General features: G+C 43.3%; 1 protein-coding gene across 1 annotated transcript in view; it reads right to left on the minus strand.

Moving 5' to 3' along the window:
- COLEC10 (collectin subfamily member 10) overlaps positions 1–23571 on the minus strand; it is a 45901-nt gene extending 22330 nt beyond the window's left edge. The window contains exons 1-3 of the mRNA XM_018553343.1: positions 23463–23571; positions 13801–13984; positions 1142–1213 (exon numbers count right to left, since the gene is read on the minus strand). Coding sequence (XP_018408845.1) covers positions 1142–1213; positions 13801–13942 — 214 coding nt within the window. The 5' untranslated portion in view covers positions 13943–13984; positions 23463–23571. The remainder of the gene's footprint in view (positions 1–1141; positions 1214–13800; positions 13985–23462) is intronic.
- Positions 23572–23834: the final 263 nt, after the last annotated feature.

The following is a 23834-nucleotide window of genomic DNA, read 5'->3' on the forward strand; positions in this document are numbered from 1 at the left end:
GTGGGATCACTACTGTACGTAGACTACAAGAGGATAAAAATAAAGATAAAATCCAGGTACTTACTGTATACTGTAAGTGAAGTTAAATATGCACCAATTTAGAATACGTTAAAAACTGAACTCTGGTTAACCTTCAAAAATAACTTTTGGGTGCCACCCTTCCATAAGGATCTACTAGACATGTGCACCTGCAAAAAATCTGTTTAGTTTCGTTTTGATTCGGATTTTGCGTTATTTTGTTTTTCGAAATTCGGGTCCGAAAGTCAATTCATTTCGGGATTCGGATTTGGACGAAATTCGTTAGCGGCAGTTTGTACGAATATTCGTTTTCATTTCGTTGCAGCAAAGTGACATTAATAAAAAAAAATTTTAATGTCACTTTGCTGCAACGAAAATTCGCCCACAAACGAAAATTCGTACAGACTACCGCTAACGTAGTTCGTCCGAAATTTCATTTTCGGAAATTCGAATTCGTTTTTATTCGGCATTTCTGTTATTCAGAAAGTCGGATACATCCGAATAACGAAAATTCGTCTGAAAAACACATTTTTCCAAAACAAATGGCACATGTCTAGGATCTACCACTCATTTAGTCTAGGGGGGGGGAGTAAAGCAGAGGAATACCCTATTTACTCTATTTCTTGGGATGGATGACCAGATCCTAGAAGCCGCTCTTCTTCACCAGTTGTGTGGCCACTCCTTCGTCATCGTCATCATGTACAATAAAGCACCAACAATTCTACACTGTACATTTAGGGGCAGGGGACCCTCCAACCAACCCTCGCCCCCCCCCCCCTCTCGCCGGGGGCCCATTCATCTGCTTCAGAGTTACTATTAACTCTCAAGCAACCAGAAACTACAGTTATCCAGCACATACCAATGACCGCTGATGACGGATAACTGAGAGTTTACTGTATTCTGCTTTTAATCCCCTAGATGAAGGAAGCAATAGACCCTTACTAAAATGTATTTTTAAATGATAACCGGAGTTCAGTTTTAATGTTTTTTATTGAATCCAGAGGTGCATTAAATTGTATTTTTTATATGTGCCTGGAGTTTACTTTAACACATCAAAAGGTTTTTACAGATCAAATTACACTCCACCTATATACAGTGAGAATATTCTTCTAATCTCTTTTACCTTTTGATCCCATAGGACCTTCTTTTCCTGGTTTTCCAATCTCCCCAATATCCCCATTTTCCCCAACATCACCTGAAAAACAAATTGTTGGAAGAGAAATTAAAAAAGTACAAAAAATATACAAACAATTTATTGAGAATATAGATTTTTTTTTAAAAACCTTTTAAACTCTTTACCTCCTTTTACCAAAAAACACATCAGCATGCAGCTCTGCATGCTGATATGAAATCATCTTACATTCTCTAGTTAAAAATGACTGTTTTTCCACTTCCTAGTGCAGTGGGGCACTGGTGATGTAGCCCCTGGACTCACAGATGCATCCTTGGAACATAATCAGTGCCTTGCTGGGAAATCTCACCTCTAAACTGCAAAATCTTGCAAGATCTCAGGGGGAAAGGCATTTTTCTCCCCCTCAGATGATGTGCTCTGTCACATGATCTAGGTTCAGAGTTCCAGGAAGTAAAGGAAGATGGATTGATCTGCCCTAAGTGTAATTGGCTGCTGTGAGAAGAATGGGAAGGAAAGGAAAAATAATGTATGCAAAGAATACAAAGTCGGCAATTATCTAGAAGAATGTGTTTGTAGATTGTCATTACTAAACATTTCTAAAGGTGTCTTTGTTGTTATTTTTAAGATATGGGTGAAAGTTCCTCTTTAAAAATACATGGCCGGCATACTGATCCTCAGGATTCATCACTTAGTCAGCCACTGACTCAGAACAATTATGTAAATCGTAAATTGTAATTGTAAATTGATGTGAGAATTAAAAATAAAAAAGAGAATTGTCCAAATATTTCAGTACCCCTGGTTGAGAGGAAAGCAAAACAAGAACCCCTGGCCAATCTAACCAACCCTGCTTCCAGAGGAAGACTCCTTCCTGACCCCCAAATGAGCCAGTTAGATTGGTTCTGTTGATCAAAAAATACTTTAAAAAAGTAATTATATGTTTGGATTTAAAGCGGACCTTTAGGCTGGGTTCACACCTGGGCGTACGGAATATGCGCGTTTGGAGCGCCGCACGTTTTTACCGCGATTTGCAGTAAAATAAACGCGCGACAAACGTGCGTTTACGAGGGCTATCCGGCTGTATCCTAATGAAGAAGCTCCCATACTTCTTTGGGCGTAGGGCGTTTTTCAGCGCGTTCACTAATACACCCAGGTGTGAACCAGGCCTTACACTCAAAAATCACATTCTACCAATGCATCCCTCTATGTATGATGATTAATAATAACATAGACATGTCAGGTGTAAAATGCTGTGATTGTGAAATACTTACACTTGCAGAGCATTCACCTCCTGCTTTGAAAGGGCAAAATGACTTCAGTTTGGCAAAGCAATGCACACTGGGATTGCCTTGTCATCAGCAGAGCATTGCTGGGAAATCTCATATGTGATCTCAGGAGATCTCAGGGAGAGGCATTCTCCTCCCCTGAGATGATGTGCATGGTCACATGTCCTAGTCACATGTCTAGTCACATCCAGGAAGTAAAATGAGATCTAGTAATCTGCCCTTAGTAAACATGGCCACTGACAGAAGAATGGGGAAGAAAAGAGAAAAAAGGAATGCAAAGAATACAAAGTCGGCAATTATCTAGAAGTATCTGTTTGTAGATTGTCATTACTAAACATTTCTAAAGGTGTGTTTGTTGTGATTTTAAAGATAAGGGTAAAGGTCCACTTAAAGAAAAATATTTAAAATGTATTTTAAATTCTTTTGTTGATTTTTTCTGTTACAATCGCTTGTGGTACAGAGCACCAATGGTTATCCAGGCCAGTATGGCTAGTAATAGTAAAAGATTCCAGACCAGGACTTCCAGTGTACCCTGAGGCTGGGCATGCCGTCTCTGATTCAGAAGAGTATTTAAGCACTAGCTCTGCAAGGAGCTGGTGCTGTGTCTTTTTGCCAGCTTCCTGTTTGTCTAAAGAGCTTATACTTCTGTTGTTTTGTCATTGCTGACCCGGACTATCTGACCCTTCTTCGCTTGCTGCCCGCCCTGATCTTCTGCCTGGACCCGACTTTGCTCTTGTCTCCTGCGTTTATCCTCTGACTACTCGTTGCTGACCTGGAACCATCTGACTACACTCTACTAGCCGCCTGCCTTGAACTCTGCTTGGATCTTACTACTGCCTCCTCATTGGAGCCCTCCTGTTCTCGTCCATCCCTTGGCAGGGCAACCCTGGGATGCGCAACCTGATACCAGCCAGCAGCCAAGCCCATTTCCACCATCAGGTGCTCTGGTGAACACCGGCTGGTAGTTAGACTCCGCCCCTCAGGGAAGCCCGTGTCACCTGTCAGGGGGTGTCACCCTAACAGTAAATCATTGGACTGAACGGATAGAACTACAAATCCTTTGGCAGGTAAACCAGCTCCCCCATATGTATTTTGCTGTTTGCCTGGAGTTCACCTTGTAAATAATTTTGATTAACATCTTCCACATCTACAAAGGGATCTTGCTATTTGCAGGGACCGATCTCCTTTAGTTTTTATATTATTTACAGTTTGTTATGCTTTAAATATTACAGCTACGCAATTATTATTATTATTGCACGGCATATTTATTTTATGTGACCGGTGACGTACTATACACCTTAGCGTTGAGTAATATATATCCAAAAACAGATAGCGGGTCATTTACTGGCAATATTATGAGACAAGCGGGGAGAAGGAGTTAATTGGGGGATACGCTGGCTCTAGACATCCAAAACAAATTCAATAAATTGCAGGTTCTCTTCAGATGAAATAAAACAGAGCAGGGAAGAGGAACATTGGTTTACAATTGTGCGGGATGTGGGAAACAGAATCACAGACTCTTCAGGAAGTGTGGGCAGCTTGGCACGTTCCTCTTCTCTCACAGTATGAGATGTTATTACACACCACCTTTTAAATAGGAGCGATGGAAGAAAAATATATGTGGGGTTATGTTCTTCTTAAAGTGGACCTGGACTTCGAAAAAGCATGCTTGCTATCTTTTAGGGAATATCTAGAAATTTTAATTGTGACTAAGCAGTTTTCTGGAAAATGTACTTTTTTATTGCTTTCTTCTTTAGGGTTAGTGAAAAATAGCAGTGCACGTCCTGGTGTGAAAGGGTGTCTGGGCACTCCCGTGCCTATAGCCTCATACCTGTAATTCAGCAGTGTTAGATCTAAGGCACTGCTGTCTCCGACTGCCAGTTCTTGCAGAATGTGTGCAGTTAAGTTGGTGGAATTGTGTACTTACAGTTCACCTGTCCCGGTCCGTACATTTACAACCAAAATGCCAGCGCAGTAGAGGGATATTTTGCACGACTGTTCCAGACCAAAATTGTAGAAATGTCACCAGCACACCAATCATTTTAGGATAGCAAAAGCTTCATTTATTGAAGTTTTTTGTCATATGACCAAACAAGCACCCCGACATATCAGTAAGGAGTGCGACAAGGATAGTAGTTATTGACTGTTCTAGACCAGCCTTACTCAACCAAACTTCCTCCAGAGGTTGTTAGGGGTTCCTTGAGCAATGAGTAATATCTATTTCTCAAATAAGTAGTCATTGACAACAAAGCTAACTTCACGGGGTACATTCTTCCCACTGACCACAAATGTATTGTGCATTCTTTCCACTGACCATCATTGTATGGAGCATTTTACCACTGACCACAAATGTAAGGAGTGATTTTCCCACTGACCATGTAAGGGGCATTCTTCCCACTGACCACCAATGTAAGGAGAATTATTTCCCATGGCCAACACTGTATGGAATATTCTTCCCACTGGCCACAAATGTATGGAGCATTCTTCCCACTAACAACCAATACAAGAAGCATCCTTCCCACTAACCACCAAAGTAAGGAGCATTCTTCCCACTGACCACTAATGTAAGGAGCAATCTTCTCACTGGCCACCAATGTAAGGAACATTCTTCCCACTAATAACCAATGTAAGTAGCAATCTTCTCACTGACCACCAATGTAAGGAGCATTCTTCCCACTAACAACCAATGTAAGGAGCATTCTTCCCGCTGACCACCAATGCAACAAGCATTCTTCCCACTAACCACCAAAGTAAGGAGCATTCATCCCACTGACCACTAATGTAAGGAGCAATCTTCTCACTGACCACCAATGTAAGGAGCATTCTTCTCACTAACAACCAATGTAAGGAGCATTCTTCACGCTGACCACCAATGTAAGGAGCATTCTTCATGCTGACCACCAATGTAAGAAACATTCTTCCCACTGACACCAATGTAAGGAACATTCTTCACGCTGACCACCAATGTAAGGAGCATTCTTCACGCTGACCACCAATGTAAGGAGCATTCTTCACGCTGACCACCAATGTAAGGAGCATTCTTCACGCTGACCACCAATGTAAGGAGCATTCTTCACGCTGACCACCAATGTAAGAAACATTCTTCCCACTGACCACCAATGTAAGACACATTCAGTGGTAATCAGTGGAATTGTCACAGAAACAGGAATAGGGGACACTTACTCCAGTGACAACTGTCAGTGAAAGTATTTCCCTTGCTTTGGAGTGCTCTTCCCTGACTATCTTGAAACAGATAATTGTTGGGAATGCAACAGCATATAATGATCACTTGTCTTTTAAACTGTAGATGGCGCTGCAGTGCAATGTTAGCTTTCTATATGCATGCTTATCTATGATACACAGGAAGTTTTCCTTTCTATATGTTTGCTGCATAATGCTGTATTCACATGCAATGTCTTACTAAGCCAGTACAACTTAATTTAGCATTCCTCAAGATCTCAGTGTTTCATCCAAACAGTAATGAAGGAAAGTCTCCTCCCCCCCAAAGAAAAAAAAAGTTAGACAGGGTTTTAGGTTTTTGAAAACAAAAAAAAGTTTTGAATATACTTTGTTATCATGAAGACCGTAAGTTAATAATAAATGGCATGGTAACCCACAATGAATTAATATAATGCAACCAATGTTACCGTCATCACGGAAAGATAAACCGCCAGTCTCAACGCCAACATCATAAAAAATAACACCCCAGCTGTTCCAGGTCCATAAAATGCCAGAGCAGTTTTGGAATAATAGCCTGTTCCTCTCAATGCTGCGATTGTTAAAAAGTAATAAGCTGCACGCTGGGTGTCACAGTTAATAAATAATTATGACGTGCCAGTCTCGGGGCCACAGTTATTAATGAAATAATGAAATGCCATTTTCAATGCCACATTCATTAACAAGTCATAAAATGTCTGTGTGAAAGCCTCGGCTGGTAATAAATAATAAATAGCCATCTCAGTGCCAAAATCCCCAATAAAACGCATAATATTAAAACTCCCCAGCAGTCATCAGCATAAACCAACAAAAGAACAGTAATAGAAAATCATTTCTGATGCTTTAACAGTGGCAGGGTTATCGATTTGCATAAATTTGCAAATATACGAGAAATACAAAAGACAGCAGAAAGCAGAACTGTAGTCACAGCATTTATATGTCTTTTAGATTGTAAGCTCTCACGAGCAGGGCCCTCCTGACCTTCTTGGCTTCAATTGTATTGTAACAGTACTGTCTTCCTTTATAAGTGCTGAGCAAACAGTTGGCACTATATAAATCCTATATATTAATACGGTAAACACGGGGGATTGGTGGATTCTGGATAAATGTAGATTCGGTTTGCTTGAGAGTTGCTATTAAAAATAGTTCTAACTAATGCCATACCCCAAGACAAAAACGAGAGGGGCGCCTTCTCCTAGTGCAGATACATTTTATTTTTCAATTAGCAATAAGATAAAGTCTATAAATGAATACTCACAAGAGTGGAAGTTCACAAGCATTAGGCACAATGTAAAAACGAAAGCCGAACTGGTACAGTGGCAGTCTATCAGATCAGTGTACCAACATGTCAGAAGGGGGCGTGCCCCGGAAACGCGTCGACACGTTGGTACACTGATCTGCACATAGGACACATCTGACAGACTGCCACTGTACCAGTTCGGCTTTCGTTTTTACATTGTGCCTAATGCTTGTGATCTTCCACTCTTGTGAGTATTCATTTATAGACTTTATCTTATTGCTAATTGAAAAATAAAATGTATCTGCACTAGGAGAAGGCACCCCTCTCGTTTTTGTCTTGTAGTGTCTCCAGTCTCCCCGGCTGTTTTTGGAGCTGCCTCCTGCATAGATGCCATCACATCCACTCGGTCGCCAAGACTATATATGACAACCTCTGGCTCTGCTTTTTTTGCATTTTTCTTGTTTAATGCCATACCCCATACTATACCATATCATAACACAAACTCTGTATTGACTTCATATTAATATTGAAATGCAGTAATCAAAAGCAAATAAAGACAAATAGACACACAATTATTTCCAGGATAATACATGCCGCAGATCAGCAAAACAGTGAGTACACCTGGGATTTTTTTTCTGGTCGGATGAGAGTTCTGGTTAGTTGAATACCGGATAACTGAGCGTTTGCTGGATAATAATTTATTGCCGAATTGCTAGATACAAATGTGCATCATGGAGCTAACATCAGATAGATTTTCCATGTAAAAGTTGACCTGAACTCAAAAAGTGAAGGCTTGCTATCTTATAGTGGGCACCTAAAAATGTTACTTGTGCCTAAATAATATCTTGAAAAAATTATCTTTGCCTTGTCTCCTCTTGAAAAAATAGCAGTGCATTCAGGTAGTTTTACTTCTCCTCAAAATCGCAGTACTCCCTAAACTTCTTTCATTTGCTTTTCTCTCCATAGGGACAGAACCACCTTTGTGCAGGCATCATCCCGGGTCACCATCCAATTCCTGGACTGAGGTACTGGCTAAAAGGTGAAACAGCCATGTAAATCCCGGTGCCTGTGCACAAAATGCATGGACTAGATCAGCCCCTGGTGCAGGCTTTGTAAATTGCTATAAATGTTGCAGTCTACTTATTGGGGGGGAGAAGAGACTGAGGGAATGCTTCCTATTGCCTGCAGCAGACTAATCACATCATCTTCACTTAAAGTGACATTAAACCCTCAGATTTTTTAATATAAACCAATACTGTAATGTGTGCCTTACTGTAATCTATGATAGTTTCCCTTCTCTTTGCTGCTCTTCCTTTTAAATCCTCATGTCTTCTCATGCTGGGGGAGAACTTCCGTTTGCAGCTGAGTGCCTCTTCCTGTAGTGCTGGCACAGGTTGTGAACCTGCACACAGACACCATGTATCCATTCCAGAGACAAGGCAGTCTGCTGCAAAACAGAAGTTCTCCCCAAGCATGGGAAGAGATAAGGATTTAAAAGGAAGAGCAGCAAAGAGAAGGGAAACAACCATGGATTACAGTAAGGCACACATTAGTACAGTACAGTACTTTCCAATAAGAAAAGCTGGAGCTTTAATAAGTGGTTTACTGTAGCTTTATATTGTGACATATCAGGAATGTATTCATGCAGAACCGAAAGGTCCACTTTAATACATTTAAGTGTTTTGAACTATGAGCGCTCACAGGTTAGACCATAACAGAGAAAGACAATCAGTAGAGTTCATAAAGAGTTTCATAGACACTCCTTAGAAATGTGTCTCCCGTCTATGCAACAAATGGCACAACTTGGGACAGATTCATGTAACTATACAAAAGTGCTGTGAGTCACCTGCGGTCTATACAGCGTTGCAAACCTTTAAGCCCTCATTCACACTGGAATCAGCCGGCACCTACAACTCCGTGCTGCGTGCACGGCCGTATCGAGCAGCTCCTGGGAAGGACAGGTGCTGCGTTTGAGTAGTACCCCTACGCTGCCGTACGCCCGCCTACGCTTACCTCAAGTGCAGGTCCATACGTGTGTGGGTGTCCCGGCTCGTACGCAGACAGGATCTATCCTGTTAGCATATGAGTACGCTCTCCCGCATGGACGTGCACGGCAGGTGAGCGTAGGGGGCATACGGCCGCACAGCCCCATAGAGAAGATGGGGGCTGCGTACTAATCACACGCAGCACCTGTCCTTCCCGGGAGCTGCCCAATGAGGCCGTGCACGCAGCACGGAGTTGTACGCGCCGGCTGATGCCAGTGTAAATGAGGGCTAAAGATGGTGGTGTTCGTAGTAACAACACAGATTTCGCTGTGCAAAATTCCAAAGTGAAGATAGACTTATCACCAGCACACGCGTAGTATACATTTGAATCTTGGTTCAATTTATGAAATCGTCACATTGTGTAAATGTTTTGGAGCCACGCAGGGTCCCTTCTTCAGGACGTCATTACGTCACCTTGAAGAAGGGACCCTGCGTGGCTCCAAAACATTGATGTATATGAATGTTGCAGAATGGCCTCAAACAAGATTTTCTACAACATGGAGGAGGTCTCATTTACCTCCACTATTCTAATCACCAATATGGCGGTATTTCTTAATGAATTTATCGCAGCCATTGCGCCAGAATATAAAAGCATAGCACATAAGAAATACCACAAACGGCAAGAAAACCGTTGCACGTGTAGCACCCTCCTTACCACCCAGAGGCCTGAGGTGGACCCCCCAAAGGGTTGGGAGGGCCGAAATTTAATTCTCAGGGGCAGATCCTTGCCTGTGAAGGGATGCGTGATTGCCAAATTGGACGCCAGTCACTTTAGGCGCCTATTTTAAATGCTTTATTGCAGAACATTAAACTGGGAGAGAGGGTATAGGGCTTCAGACATCCATAGCAAAAATAGGACAGGCCCCAGACTCGCCAATCTGTTCAGACTTTCACATTGCAGAATTATTAAGAGAACAGACTGACACTGGGCAATAGAGCAACAGCTGAATAGGGATGTGCATGAGATCTTCCATGGGAGAGATACCAGACTGGTTCCTGAGATCCATATATAAGCTCCTGGTACCTTCAGTAGTCATAGGGCTCCTCTGGTTCTCCACCCAGATAGTTTCAGACCCCACCTGGGTTCACATGTGGTCTCCTCCAGGCTTGAGGCCTAGTCAGTTTCTTTACACTGTACATGCCACCCCAGGCCAAGCCCAAGGGCGGCCTGCCCTAGCACATGGGAATTCCTAAGTATTTATGCACTTCTCCAGCATGCACCACTGGCCATGAAACTCCTAGTGATTGGCTGGAGAGGCATAGACACTCCTGAAGTTCCCTCATTGGCTGCCCGACTCTGTGGCATGTCACACCCCACTCAAGCAGGTACAATCAACAGCAGAACACCTAGAATTAACCAGATAACAGCAAACTACAAATCAGCTAGACTGATTACAGTACTAGCAAAGCTAAATTTCTAGTAGCCACTCCACTGAAGGTGGCCGGGGCTACACATGGCACATTTGGCACAGGACTTTCTAATACAGGCATAACACCAGAAAAAAAGTGTCCCAAATACTTTTGTGAAATTAGCTCAAAATATACAAAACCTCTGTACTTTCCTTTTAATGTTATTTCTTTATCAAGTGATATAAAAAAACGATATTTAGGGATTTTATGGAAGTGGCATATACCACAATATCACCTAATCCCTCACACACCAGTAAGCAAGGCTGAGATGTTGTTCTCGCTCAGTATTGATGTACATGGTGCCTGTCCAGCCACTTGTGAATCAACATGGGAAACCTAAAACCTACAATAACAGAAGGATGGCCTTTATATAAACCTAGGAAAACAATGCTCTCGGCCAGGGAACTCGCCTCTCCGGGTCTCCCGCTGGGGCAGAGGAAGTCCTGTAGGTTATCGGTTGGTATGTGAGTGGGGGTGTGCGTGGCATATCGTGTGCCCGGGACATTCACAGAAAAATAGATGTAACAAAAGTTCATTTTCCAACCATCAATATTTAGACAGATGTATTTGGTTGCAGCAAACAAGCGCTGATAGAACACTGTGTTATTATCAAGGAATGCATGTACAGAAACACGCCAGTAAATGACACATTTAAATGAGGGATGGACCGGAGCCAGATTGTTTTTTTTTTTCCTGCCGAAGACAGCTCTACTGACAACAACTTGAGAAAACATCAAAATGTGGGCACCAGCTGTCATTTTTAAGAAGCATTGGCCCTTATTTAAAGTGAACCTGTCACTAGAGCAGGAGTGGGCAACTCCAGCCCTCCAGCTGTGCTTTAACTAGTGGCGTCACAAGAGGGTGCGGGGGGTGCTGTCACCATTGAAGGGGTGACACCAAAATGACTGAAAGTCATTTTGGTGTCACCACCTCAGAAAAGAGGGGGTGACACCTCATGCTGCCGGGTGAACATCCCCTCCTCTCTCTGCCGACATCCATCACCAAGATGGCCGTCGGCAGGTGTCAATTAGATGGTCGTGCATGCGCGATGATATCATCGCGCACACGCATGGTGACGTCATGCACATACACGATGACACCCGCCCGCGGGACGTCCCTGGGGGTCCATACACTTTTTAGCTGCCTGAAGCCGGGGGGGGGGGGGGGGTGTGCGGCGGGGAAAAAAATGCACCCCTAGCTTCAGCTCTCTCCCACATTCTGCCCAGCTCACTGATGTCACTGGTTACCAGCCAGAAGCTGAGCAAGAGATTTTTTATTTTTAAGACAACACGCAATAGAGAATTCATAAAAACAACAGTAATACAAATGTATGTACTCTACAGCAAGAAAAGACACCTGTTTGAATTTAGATAATGTTTAAATGTGTCACAGTGATAAAAGCACAAGAAAAGTTTCAACAAAAACTGATCAAACGGCCTGAAAACAATGGAACTCGATGGACTTAAAGGAGAACTATGAGGTGAGTGCTTTTCACTCACCTCATAGTTCTAGCCGACCTGTGACAATGAGACTGTCACAGGTCGGCTCAGTAGATCGGGAGGTGAGCGAACACATACCGGCGTTCGCTCACCTCTCGATCCTGTCACGGCTCTCTGCCGTGACCGGGGAGGGGGTGGATTTCCCTCTCCCCGCTCTGATCCGCCAGCGCTGATTGGAGGATCGGACGGGGGAGGGGGCGGGTACAGCTGGCTCTGCCTCTAGATAGGCAGAGCCAGCTGTCACTCACGCAGCTGGGCGGATCCAGACATAATTGTCGGAATCTGCTTCAGCTGCGGCGTCTCAGTATACCGCGAGCAGTAGCGAGCAGTATACTGAGCTTAGTGTGACGGGTTTGTGTCCTCCCGTTACAATAAGGAGAACTATGGGGAAAAGTCTTAACCCCATAGTTCTCCTTTAAGTCTTTTTTCAACCTGACTAACTATGTAACTATGCAACAGCCCACAAAACAGACTGGACCTCATTCAATTTAAAGTATTGTATTCTGGTAACTGCATGTGGTTAACACCTGTAATGATAGTATTGAGTAGATGGATTCCTTTTTGTTTCACATGCCTTTATTTATAATTTCCTCCAGTTACAAGGGTTGGGGCAGACCATATTTCATTAGAGGGGGTACTTCCAACGTTCAACTTTTATTCATGTCGTTAAAACCTTTTCCAAAAGCAAAAAATAAATATTGCTGTAATTGCGTAAAAGTGTTAGCTGAAGTTGGGTTTTATTTCTGTGTTGCTGACTTAAAGTATTATTAAACGACACTTAAACATTTTTCAATAATGAATCCAGCAGATCAAACAAATATACATGCCCAGCAAAGTACAGTCTCTCTCTCTCTCTCTCTCTGTACTCGTATTCGGTACCAAAATACCGGTATCGGTGCATCCCTAGTTTGTGGAGACACGCACAGCTTACTAGCACACACAAGGGTGGCTCCATAGGACCCTGCAGGGGAAAGGAGCCACAATAAAACAGGATATCAGGACCAGTGCTCAGGGGAGCAGCTTCTTCGGCAGGAAAATAACACTTTTAAACATCAAGGAGCAGCATCCATTGTATCTGATTTCATCAGCATTTGGAAAAGCTTAAGAACCTTTTGACTTTAATATCACTTTAAGTAACTAGAGTACTTTGTAGCCATTATAGCAGGATACATGGTTTTATCAATTGTGAATTCCAAGGTGTTGCATTTGAAATCACTTGCCGTTTACTCTATTAACAGCCCATGCCGGGCCAGCAGGGGAATGTCTTTTGACTTTATTATTATACAGGATTTATATAGCGCCAACAGTTTGCACAGCGCTCTAATATCACTTTAAAGTCCATTTGAAATGACACTGGATATAGGGTGACAACGCTGCTGTTTGAATTCACAACAACGTGAACAGCATCCTATTAAAGAAAGTGGAGAAATAACAGTTTTCTGGCATCATGTGATAAAACTATGATACAGGGGGGACTCAGGAAAACAAAAACTGCTGTTTTAATACTATTGATAGACCATATTATATATGTAATTTTAAAATGTTTTTCATTGTTCCACTTTAAGTTATTAAAATGTCTAGGGGAGAAAGACAAAGAGTACAAGTGCAGTGGCTCAGTGGTTAGCACTTCTACCTTGCAACACTGGGGTCCTCGGTTTGAATCCTGCTCATGGCACTATATGCATGCATTTTGCATGTTCTCCCGGTGCTTGTGTGGGTTTCCTCCCACACTCCAAAAACATGCTGGAAGGCTATTTGGTCCTCTATGCATGCATGTGAGATTGGGACCTTGGATTGTAAGCTACTTGAGGGCAGGGACTGATGTGAAGGTACACTATGTAAAGCACGGTGTAAAATTGTCGGTGCTATATACATGCCTGTAATAAGCAAAAGGGGCTACAAGCAACCCACCAGCCTGGCTTGCCTTCATCTACTCGTACTTCTTGTCTTCTCTTACCTTTCGGTCCAGGTAATATGGTGTGCGTTGAACAGGTATCCGATCGGTTTTCAGCCTCAGAGGCACCAATGTTGGGCAGGAAGAACAATGACAAGACAACGTAGAAGCCGAGTTGAGCGCCGATCCCTCGAATCATGTTCATAGGGAGCAGGAGACCAGTCTTGGACGTCCGAGTGTCCGGGGACTATTTGTAAGAAAGACGTGTCATTAGTGTTCAGTAATTGGTATTTTGTGTTTTATCATAGAGGTCTCTGCTCTGTGTCAGGAATATTTATCCTATGCTGACAGATGTTTATGTTCATTTATCTCTGAATGGTGGGGCCTTCTATGGCTAGATCCATGAGAGAAAACACTGACCATGACTCGGGCTACAAAAAAAATATATAATAATGCAAATTCCAAAAAGACTTCTTTTTAAAAAGTAGCACACCCCTTTGGCTCATTGCGTTCTATAATACGCATGAGGTACAAAAACATTAAGGGCTTGTTCACACCATTTTCTGGTCCAGATCTGGTGCAGATCTGCAGACGCGGTGCTATGAGTGCAGCGCGTTTTTTACACGTTTTCAACGCGTTACGGACGCATTCCAGTTCCTTTTTTTTGTGGAGTGGGGCAGTCAGCTGTTAACTGCAATGCGGTGCATTTTCGTTGAGTTTTGGACGCGTTCGTGCGTTTCCTGACCGGAGAAAATGTGACATGCAGTATTTTTTCTGTCCGGACCTAAACGGACTGCCCTGGTGAGACCTGGAGCCCATAAAACAAATAGGGATACATTGTGATGCATTTTTAGTGCAGGAGCTAACTGTTCTGGTCCGGACAAAATCCGGACGTTGTGTGAACAAGCCCTTAGGGCCCATTCAGACCTATCGGTTCCATTGTGATGCAATAATGGAACAAGAGATAGCAGTAAAAAACCAACAGGAGTTCTAATCCTTCCCCACTCTATCCAAAACCTGAATAAAAAAAGTTTTGACTGGACATGCACATTAATGTTCATGTATAATTTGTTATTACATTGGTATATGAGAGCGGACATATTTGTCTGTTACATATGCACGCCCTTCTTCCTGCTTAGGAGTGATGCTTAGTAACTATAGGTCACAGACTTCTCATTCAGTGGAAGTCTACCAGCTCAAACTGACTGATAAAAAAATAAAGCACTTTTTGTGGGCGATCACTTTTTGTAGCAGAGCCATTTTAAATCCAAAATGAAGCATGATCTGTGAAGAAAAACAAAAAAGTGACACCTTGCACTAAGTCAGAATTTACTTGTGGATTTAATGTCTGGCTTTTGGCACTACAGGTCACACAATGCTTCCTGGAGTGCCAGATGCCAGCATCCCACGCCACTCAACAAATCCTGTAGTTTTGCCGCCTGAGGCAGGGGGAAGCTGGTGGTACATTCAGTGGGGGGAAAGGAAGCAGAAAGGAGTGCTGGTTGCTGTTAGCAACCTGGCATCCCGTCCAGCTTCAGGCGAAACCGCTGACGTCACTGGTTTCCAGGAGCTGGGCAGGTACACCAGCCAGAGCATCCCAGGTGTATAAAAGCTGGGTGGGGAGATGTGTATGGCCCTTGCTGGGTGGGGAGATGTGTATGACCCTTCCTGAGCGGGTATATGTGTATGGCCCTTGCTGGGCGGGGAGATGTGTATGACCCTTCCTGAGCGGGGACATAGGGGTGATTGCCCCTATGTGGGCGTGGAGATGTGTATGACCCTTCCTGAGCTGGGATATGTGTATGGCCCTTGCTGGGTGGGGAGATGTGCATGGCACTTGCTGGGCGGGGAGATGTGTATGGCCCTTGCTGGGTGGGGAGATGTGCATGGCACTTGCTGGGCGGGGAGATGTGTATGGCCCTTGCTGGGTGGGGAGATGTGCATGGCACTTGCTGGGCGGGGAGATGTGTATGGCCCTTGCTGGGTGTATGGCCCTTGCTGGGTGGGGAGACGTGTATGGCCCTTGCTTGGTGGGGAGATGTGTATGGCCCTTGCTGGGCGGGGAAATGTGTATGGCCCTTGCCGGGTGGGGAGATGTGTATGGCCCTTGCTGGGTGGGGAGATGTGTATGGCCCTTGCTGGGTGGGGAAATGTGTATGACCCTTCCTGAGCGGGGATATGGCCCTTGCTGGGTGGGGAGATGTGTATGGCCCTTGCTGGGCGGGAAGATGTGTATGGCCCTTGCTGGGCGAGGAGATGTGTATGGTGCTTGCCGGGTGGGAAGATGTGTATGGCCCTCTCTCTGCCCGGCTCTTGGCAACCTGGAATGCTCGGGCAGGAGTCACACCTTTATATTACCATTACACCAACATAACATTGCTGAACCTAGACCTGAACAACTGAAGCGACCCCATATCATAACACTGCCTGAAATACACGTGGTGACTTTTTTGGGGGGCCAATCAGTGTATTTAGAAGCAATTGAAATGCAGTATGATTTTGACTTGCTTTGATTTGCTTTTAAGTTGCTTCAAGCAACTTTTACATTGACTTGTATGGAAAAGAAAGGCATTTTAGATGCAAACAAGTATTTAAAACCCTTACATAAAAGTGTGACATGTTACTGAAGGTGCGATCCAGAGTTTCCCATTCATCCAATGTATCGCAAACACTTCCTTATAGACTGGAACTTTGTAATAGGAGAGATTACACAATAAAACATTCCAGCCGTCAGGACATCCTGATATGTCTGTATATATAAACATGCAAACATTCCCCGGAGTCTGCCCTGCATGTTCTACTTATCATGGGAATTCACACGACTTTTTTGGGCTTTTGGGGAAATAGAGTACTTTACTAATACTTACTAACAAACATCCCCATCCACTGTTATACTGCAAAACAAACAAATACAAAGATCAATCTAATAAACCAAAAGGAAGGCAATACACCAGTCAAACATGACAGTTGTACAAATAAAGCAGGGGTCGGCAACCTCGTCACTCCAGCTGTTCTGGAACTACAAGCCCATTGAGGCACTGTCAGCCACAGAGGCAGAAGCATGATGGAATTTGTAGTTTCACCACAGCTGGAGTGCCAAGGTTGCTTATACCTGAAATAAAGTGTATAATAATAATAATAATAATAATAATAATAATAATAATTCCAGAGGATGTCCAGTGGTTTATGTTTCTGTCTTGGCCTATTGTTTCTCCACCGCCACCTTCTAAGCTTCGTGGGCAATATTAACCACTTGCTGGCAAACCTCATTTGCAGTACATAGGCTTCAACAACTCTTCTGATCTGGTCCTTTGTAACTTTGGTCGGGCTATGTGCACTTCAATAAAGTTCAAGCTGCAGAGAGCAAATGCTCGGGAAAGAAGAACATGATTGTAGAGAAGGACATGGTTTCTCAATTCCAGTCCCCAAGTGCCGCCATTAAGTCATGAGGATCTCGTTGATAGGATTTCCTTGACTTGTACCGGTGATTAAATGAGTATTTATGGCTTCTAGATTGCCACAGCTATTTCCTAAACAGGAGGGATGATTAAGGGTACGTTCACACCAGATGCAGTGCGCTCCGGTCCGATTCTGGCCGGAACGCACTGCATCGCATTGCGGCCGGCTCACTTTTTTGTGGGGCAGGAGGGCCGTGGCGGGCCATTGAAGTGAATGGCACCGTAGCCACACCCTCCGGCTGCAATGCGATCGCCCGCACGGCATCGCAAGGCACATTGTGCCTGCGGTCCGGTGCAATCAAAATGCAGCATTTTGATTGCACCGGACCACACCACAGGCACAATGTGCCTTGTGATCCCATGCAGGCGATCGCATTGTGGCCGGAGGGTGTGGCTACGGTGCCATTGATGGCCACACCCAAAATTGGCCATAGGCAACGCTTTGAAAGCTTTTACCGCTCATCAGTTTAGTGTTATCAGTGATTGATGGCCCTAAAATTATTGCTCTCACTCTGACGTTCACGACGATATGCAACATGTGTTGCGCAATAGTCATTTTCGCACGCTGGTGCATCAAACGCGTATTTACGTTTTATTTGTGTGTAAACGTGGGGGTGGGAGACGTAAAAATTTGGGGGTTTTTAAAACTTTTTTTTATATGTGTCATTTATTTTTTTTAACTTTTTTTAAAAAATTTTTTACACTTATTGTTATTTCTATCACATAGGGGGATAACAATCCCCCTATATAATAGCAAACACACACTGACAGGTCCTCTTTATGGAGACATTATGGGTCTCTAGGACCCATAATGTCACCTGGGGACCCAAAAGAAGCTGATGAAGCAGAGATCTGCTTCATGAGCTTTTTCTCTCTGGCTATAGCAGCCAGATGACTGACAGGTGAATGCGGAAGTGATGTATTACAAGGAGGAAGATGCTGAGCTCCCTCCCATCTTACCTCCTGACGCCCTCCCGAGCCAGTCCAGGGACGCAGATGGGCTAGCGGATCCCGAGATTGAAGGTAAGGGGTCAGGAGGGGGGGGGCGGCACTCGAGGGGGGCATGCAGCCAGATAGGAAATAAATACGATCGGCAGACTATAGAGCCGCCGATCGTATGTATATCAAACAGCCGGTAACGGCTGTAAAGAACGGGCGGGGCTTTTCTGCCCGTGCGCGCGTGCAGAAGAAAAAGGCATCTGATGACGGCAACCCGCCCGTGTGAGTCTGCCGTCCGTCCGTTTTTTCACAACGGGCGGACGGCAGGAGGTTACGTGATGTTAAAATCACTGCTCCTTTAAAAACAGTATTGTTTTAAAGTTTTTTTTCCATTGATACATGTCTCCTAGGGCAGTACCCGAATCCCCATACACTTTTTATGGCCAAAACATTGCATATAGGGCTTCAAAATGGTCAAAGTTCTACCCCCATAGACTTGCATTGAGTTCGAGTTCACTAATCATGGTGCATACAAGACTAGCCTTACTTTGTATCATTGGAATCTACCAACCTCTATAGCCAACCTGTATGGCCAACCCAGGTTGGCTTTGGAGTTCTTCTTAAATTCTAGGTACATGGTGTAATCAGTTGGGTCATTTGTTTTTGTGCTGTGTAGGATCAGATGTTTCCGAGTGATTATTGTCAAATTATACCCATCTATAATAATACCTGCCCTGTATAATTTATGCCGTTCTAAATAACTCTAGCTGTGTAGGTCTGCTTAGTCATTTGACTAGAAAGCATCTGAATCCACATAAATAGAGATCAAAGTGGCAGCGCTTTCCACTCCATTCAGAGCAGTGACTCATCTATCCGAGTGCATGAGTTTATGTCATTAAACATAGCAATACCTAAATACGGTCTTGCACAAAGATGATGACATCATAATGAGATACATTAAAGTATAATTTATATATCGGGGAATAAATACATGCCAACTTCAAAAAGACTCTTTTTAGCAACAATTCATTGTTTACCAAATTTACCAAAATTCTAGTGTTTCAAGATTTCCTTTTCAATTAAAGTAAACTATCACCCTAATTTATGACACTCGGTATATACATAACATTGGCATGACATATTTCTTTGTGTATGTCAAATAGTGGATTTACAGGAATATTTATTACATGGAGCTAAATATGTTTTATATATATATATGTATATATAGCATATTTATATTATATATAAATAAATGCCCTATATTCTCTGTATGAGTTATTCAGCTAAATAAAATATGGGATGTCATTCTTTATAAATGTAGCGAGACGTATTGCATCATTTTCTTTAGAAAGGTTAAAGCCAACTTATGTTCGGCCAATACAGGGCAAGGCAACAGGTTTAGGGCCCGTGTCAGTGGGATTTAGGCTTGTGTTGATGGCACCATTTTGACATCATTTAGAGCCATTTCTGAAATTTACTGGCAGGTGTATTTGACCTGCAGTTGATCCACTTCTGATGTGCATGTGTCCTACTTTAAGAGGGTTTTGCATTCTAGACTTGTATGGGCCATTACCTTGTTGCTGTCCACTAATACCCCTCCCCCCTTTACGCTCCTCCTTCTCTACACTCACCTAACTAAACATGCTCCTGTCTAAATTGGCCCTGTATGGAAGATTGGGACCTTAGAATGAAAGCTCCTTGAGGTCAGGGACTGATGTGAATGTGCAACTACGTAAAACGCTGCATAAAATTGTTGGCGCCCTATAAATACCTGCAATAAATAAAAAATGTGAAGATCCCAATTTCTCTGGGTATAATGGAGCAAGTGAATCCCTCTCCTTCTTTCCCAAATGCAGCACTGAGTGACTGAGCAGGCAGTCATGAGGCTGAGTGATGTCATGTTGGGTTAGGGAGATAGTCATTAGTCCTGTGTGATCTACAAGAATGAGAAATCTGCATGAATGAATGAATTAATGAAGACTACAAAACACTGATGGACTCTAAACCTACAGCCCCTGCACACAATCCAGGTCAGGTCAGTGAACCTCTTGATTTGCCCTGCGTGGACAAAGTTCACTTTATTGACAGTATCATATTTACCGTACTTAAAGCCTAAACTGCTAAACAACATACAGTATACATTACAAAGTGTTCACTTTTGCACCATTTGCACATAAGGCCGAAAGAAAGATTTTTATGAATTTAGCACTGCGACAGAAGAAAAGACTTGTAATGGTGTAACGTGCTGCTTGCCTCAAGGTGGCACAGTTGCGTTTGGTAGTTTTGAAGGCCTCTTTCCTATTGAACATAATACAGAACCCAAAAACCGCTTGTAACCGCTGATCTTATCTACAAACAAGTGCAGGTTTCGCTGACAAAACACTATTAGTTTCAATATGACACAAACTGAAATTGTCACATCTGTAACAAAGAGACAATCTGGCATCAGAGAAGGAAACTAAAACTTCTTTCAAGTGGGTAGGTACAGGAGCTAAGAAGTTAAGCTTTGCTTTTTCTTACGCGCTGTAGTAATAGTTGATGATCTTGGCTCAAAGAAACCAAAGCAATTTAGTGTTGACCACCGGAGGGAACTCCCTGAAAGCCTTACTAAATAAAGATGAAAGTGATGGCTGTCCACTGACGTGTTTACGATCTCCAGACTCTGGAAACATTGCTTAAAGCGGTCCAAAGTCCATTTTTTTTACCCTCAAAACTGTTATCCTCTGCTAGACAAAATCTAAAGAGGACTAGAAGTCAAAAGTGGATATTTGTTATCAAAGAGGGAACATCTAGAAACATTAGTTGCTCCAAAGCAGTACCCTCAGAAATCTATCTTTTGCCTGCAATTCCCCCTGAAAATAAGTGGTGCAATTTCTGTGCCAATTTCTGTACTTTGCAATGTAACACCAAGGTACTAAGGTACTGCTGCATCGCACTGCTAGTGTCACCAGATTTGTAGTTGGATTTGGTAATGTTCTTGTTGTTCTCTTTGCAGGAGAGGAAGCTGTACCTGAGGAGCTGCACTACAGGGACCTCCATGCTTCTTCATTCTTTCTCTGGATCTGTGCTTCCTCCACCTCTCCTACTACTTCTTGAATATCACCCCACCCAATATCAGATCAACAGCCATTAGGGGGGCAGCTCTGACATGAGAAAGCAAAGCCCTTCATCTACCAAGATGGCTGTCTCCACATAGGGACAGAACAAGGATTAGTAAGGGGATAATGGGAAAAGATCAGCTGCAGGGAGATAGTAGGCAATTTTTTGGACTAGACCCACCATGTGAACGATAACCACAATGCAATAGTGTGACTGGGCCCTAAGACTTTACTTGTATTACGAGCAGCTGCTGCCATTATTGGGCTGCTGCTCAACTTTGGGCAGCGCATTGTTAACATTTCACTGGTGTCATTAGATAACAGTGCTGGTTTGTTTACCTGCTAGCCTTGCTCTCACTATAAGCTTATTTCTGATTTCATTTGTTCCTCTTCAAAGTTGGCAGTAAGTTCCAGTCCCCTTAGTCTATTTCAAACATAGGCAACCTCGTCACTCCAGCTGTGGCAAGACACATCATCATCTTTCTATACTCTATGGGGTCTATTTTTCAAACAATTCGCAGAGCCACTAATCCTGCAAATCTCTGTGAGTGTTTGTTCTGTGCGAAAGGATGCACAAAACATTCTTATTATATTTTCTTTTTAAAGGAGAACTATGAGGTGAGTGCTTTTCACTCACTTCATAGTTCTAGCCGACCTGTGACAATGAGACTGTCACAGGTCGGCTCAGTAGATCGGGAGGTGAGCGAACATATACCGGCGTTCGCTCACCTCTCGATCCTGTCACGGCTCTCTGCCGTGACAGGGGAGGGGCTGGATTCCCCCCTCCCCGCTCCGATCCGCCAGCGCTGACTGGCGGAATGGACGGGGGAGGGGGCGGGTACGGCTGGCTCTGCCTCTAGATAGGCAGAGCCAGCTGTCACTCACGCAGCTGGGCGGATCTCGACATCGATGTCGGGATCTGCTCCGGCTGCGGCGTCTCAGTATACTGAGCTTAGGGTAACGGGAGGACGCTAGTTTGTGTCCTCCCGTTAGCCTAAGGAGAACCTAAGGAGAACTATGGGGAAAAGCCCTGACCCCATAGTTCTCCTTTAAGTCAAATGTATTTTCGAAATTAATTTTGTAATACTGCAATATGGCACTAGATGGTGCTGAGGAGCATAGGATATAAATACTTTTTCCTATGCTTCTCAGCTACATCTAGTGGCCATAATAAGGTATTACACGATGACATTCAAAAGTATATTTGACTTACAAAGCAAATATAATAAGAGGGTTTGTTTTGTGCATTCATTCACTCACTCACTCAGAATGAACATTCACAGAGATTTGCAGGACCAGTGGCTCTGTGAATGGTTTATAAATAGTACAACAGCAAAAAGCAGTATAAAGCCATTCCATGTGCACCTTGCTTGAAAGCTGGTTTTGAGTTGATGAGTGCGTTTGCCATTAGTTTTTCTTGACTGATTTGGTGCAGTGACACACTGGGGGTCTCAGCTGCCGTTGTGATGTGCGCGGTCCCTTCTGTGCCCCTGTGCCTTTAAGGGGGTTGGGCTGCCTCTTGACAAACCTGCACCCAATTTTATCTTTTGCTACATGTGTTACAAGATGGAGACTCTTATAGGTTAGAGTTAGGACCGCACTACACAGAGGAGCCTTGACAAGGCAGTGTGGCTTTCACATTTTCTGCAGAAGACGTGTATCTAAAACCTCTGTTTTTTACCTTAGCGGTTAGACAGGTTTTTGTTTTTTTTGCATGCTGGCTGGTGAGCGTGCTGGGAAACTTTTTGCTGTTGTATTGTATCAAGCCTTTCCATGTGCACCTTGCTTTAAAGCTGGTGTTGAGTTGATGAGTGCGTTTGCCATTCGTTTTGCTTGACTGGTTTATAAATAGACCCCTAAGTAATTGGAAGCTTCTCCTACCAGAAGATGACGCAGAAGTTGTTTAAATGGATCTAAATGGACTAATTCTTGTTTAGGCTACTCAGACTCGATGCATCACTTGGATGGAACCATGTATGGCTTGCCATAGCTTTCTACACTTTATCAAATGAAGTCTAAAGTGGGTGTAAAGTGCATCTGTGTTCACTCACCTAGTATAGAAGCTGCCTTTTTTTTTCCAAATCCACCTGAGCGTGATTGGATGAATAAAATACACACAGGAGCACTTCTTTAGTAAATCAGACCCTATGGCGTTATATAAGACTTTAGGCTGACACATTCCTTCATAAGCATTTGCAATTTGAATGTTTCTGCGTCGTAATGTCCTTACCTTAGCAGAGCAGCAGTCAGCTTAGCTTCTCCCCTGTAATGCTGACATTTTCCTCTCTGCCAGCCAGCCAGAAAAAGCTCCTTTCATTTCTCCGAGCAGGCACTTGATAAACAAGTAGGACTTGGCAGTGATGTATTCTTTGAAGAAAAGTAGAAGTAAAACATTTCTCACACATTCAGCCATTTGTATGACATTTACTACCATACACATGCTGTTTTTCTAAAACAAAAACAACAATCTAATGGAAAATCTGATTTGGGTTTTAAAAGTGAGCAATTGCCAAATTCTCTTGTTTAACACCTTTAGCCTCAGGAAGAGAAATATGCCGCCCAGGAGTGTATTGAATCATGCTTTATAAGGGGTTTTCTTTTC

This window comes from Nanorana parkeri, unplaced genomic scaffold, assembly GCF_000935625.1.
Source record: "Nanorana parkeri isolate BGI_ZX_2015 unplaced genomic scaffold, ASM93562v1 scaffold117, whole genome shotgun sequence".
NCBI lineage: Eukaryota > Metazoa > Chordata > Amphibia > Anura > Dicroglossidae > Nanorana > Nanorana parkeri.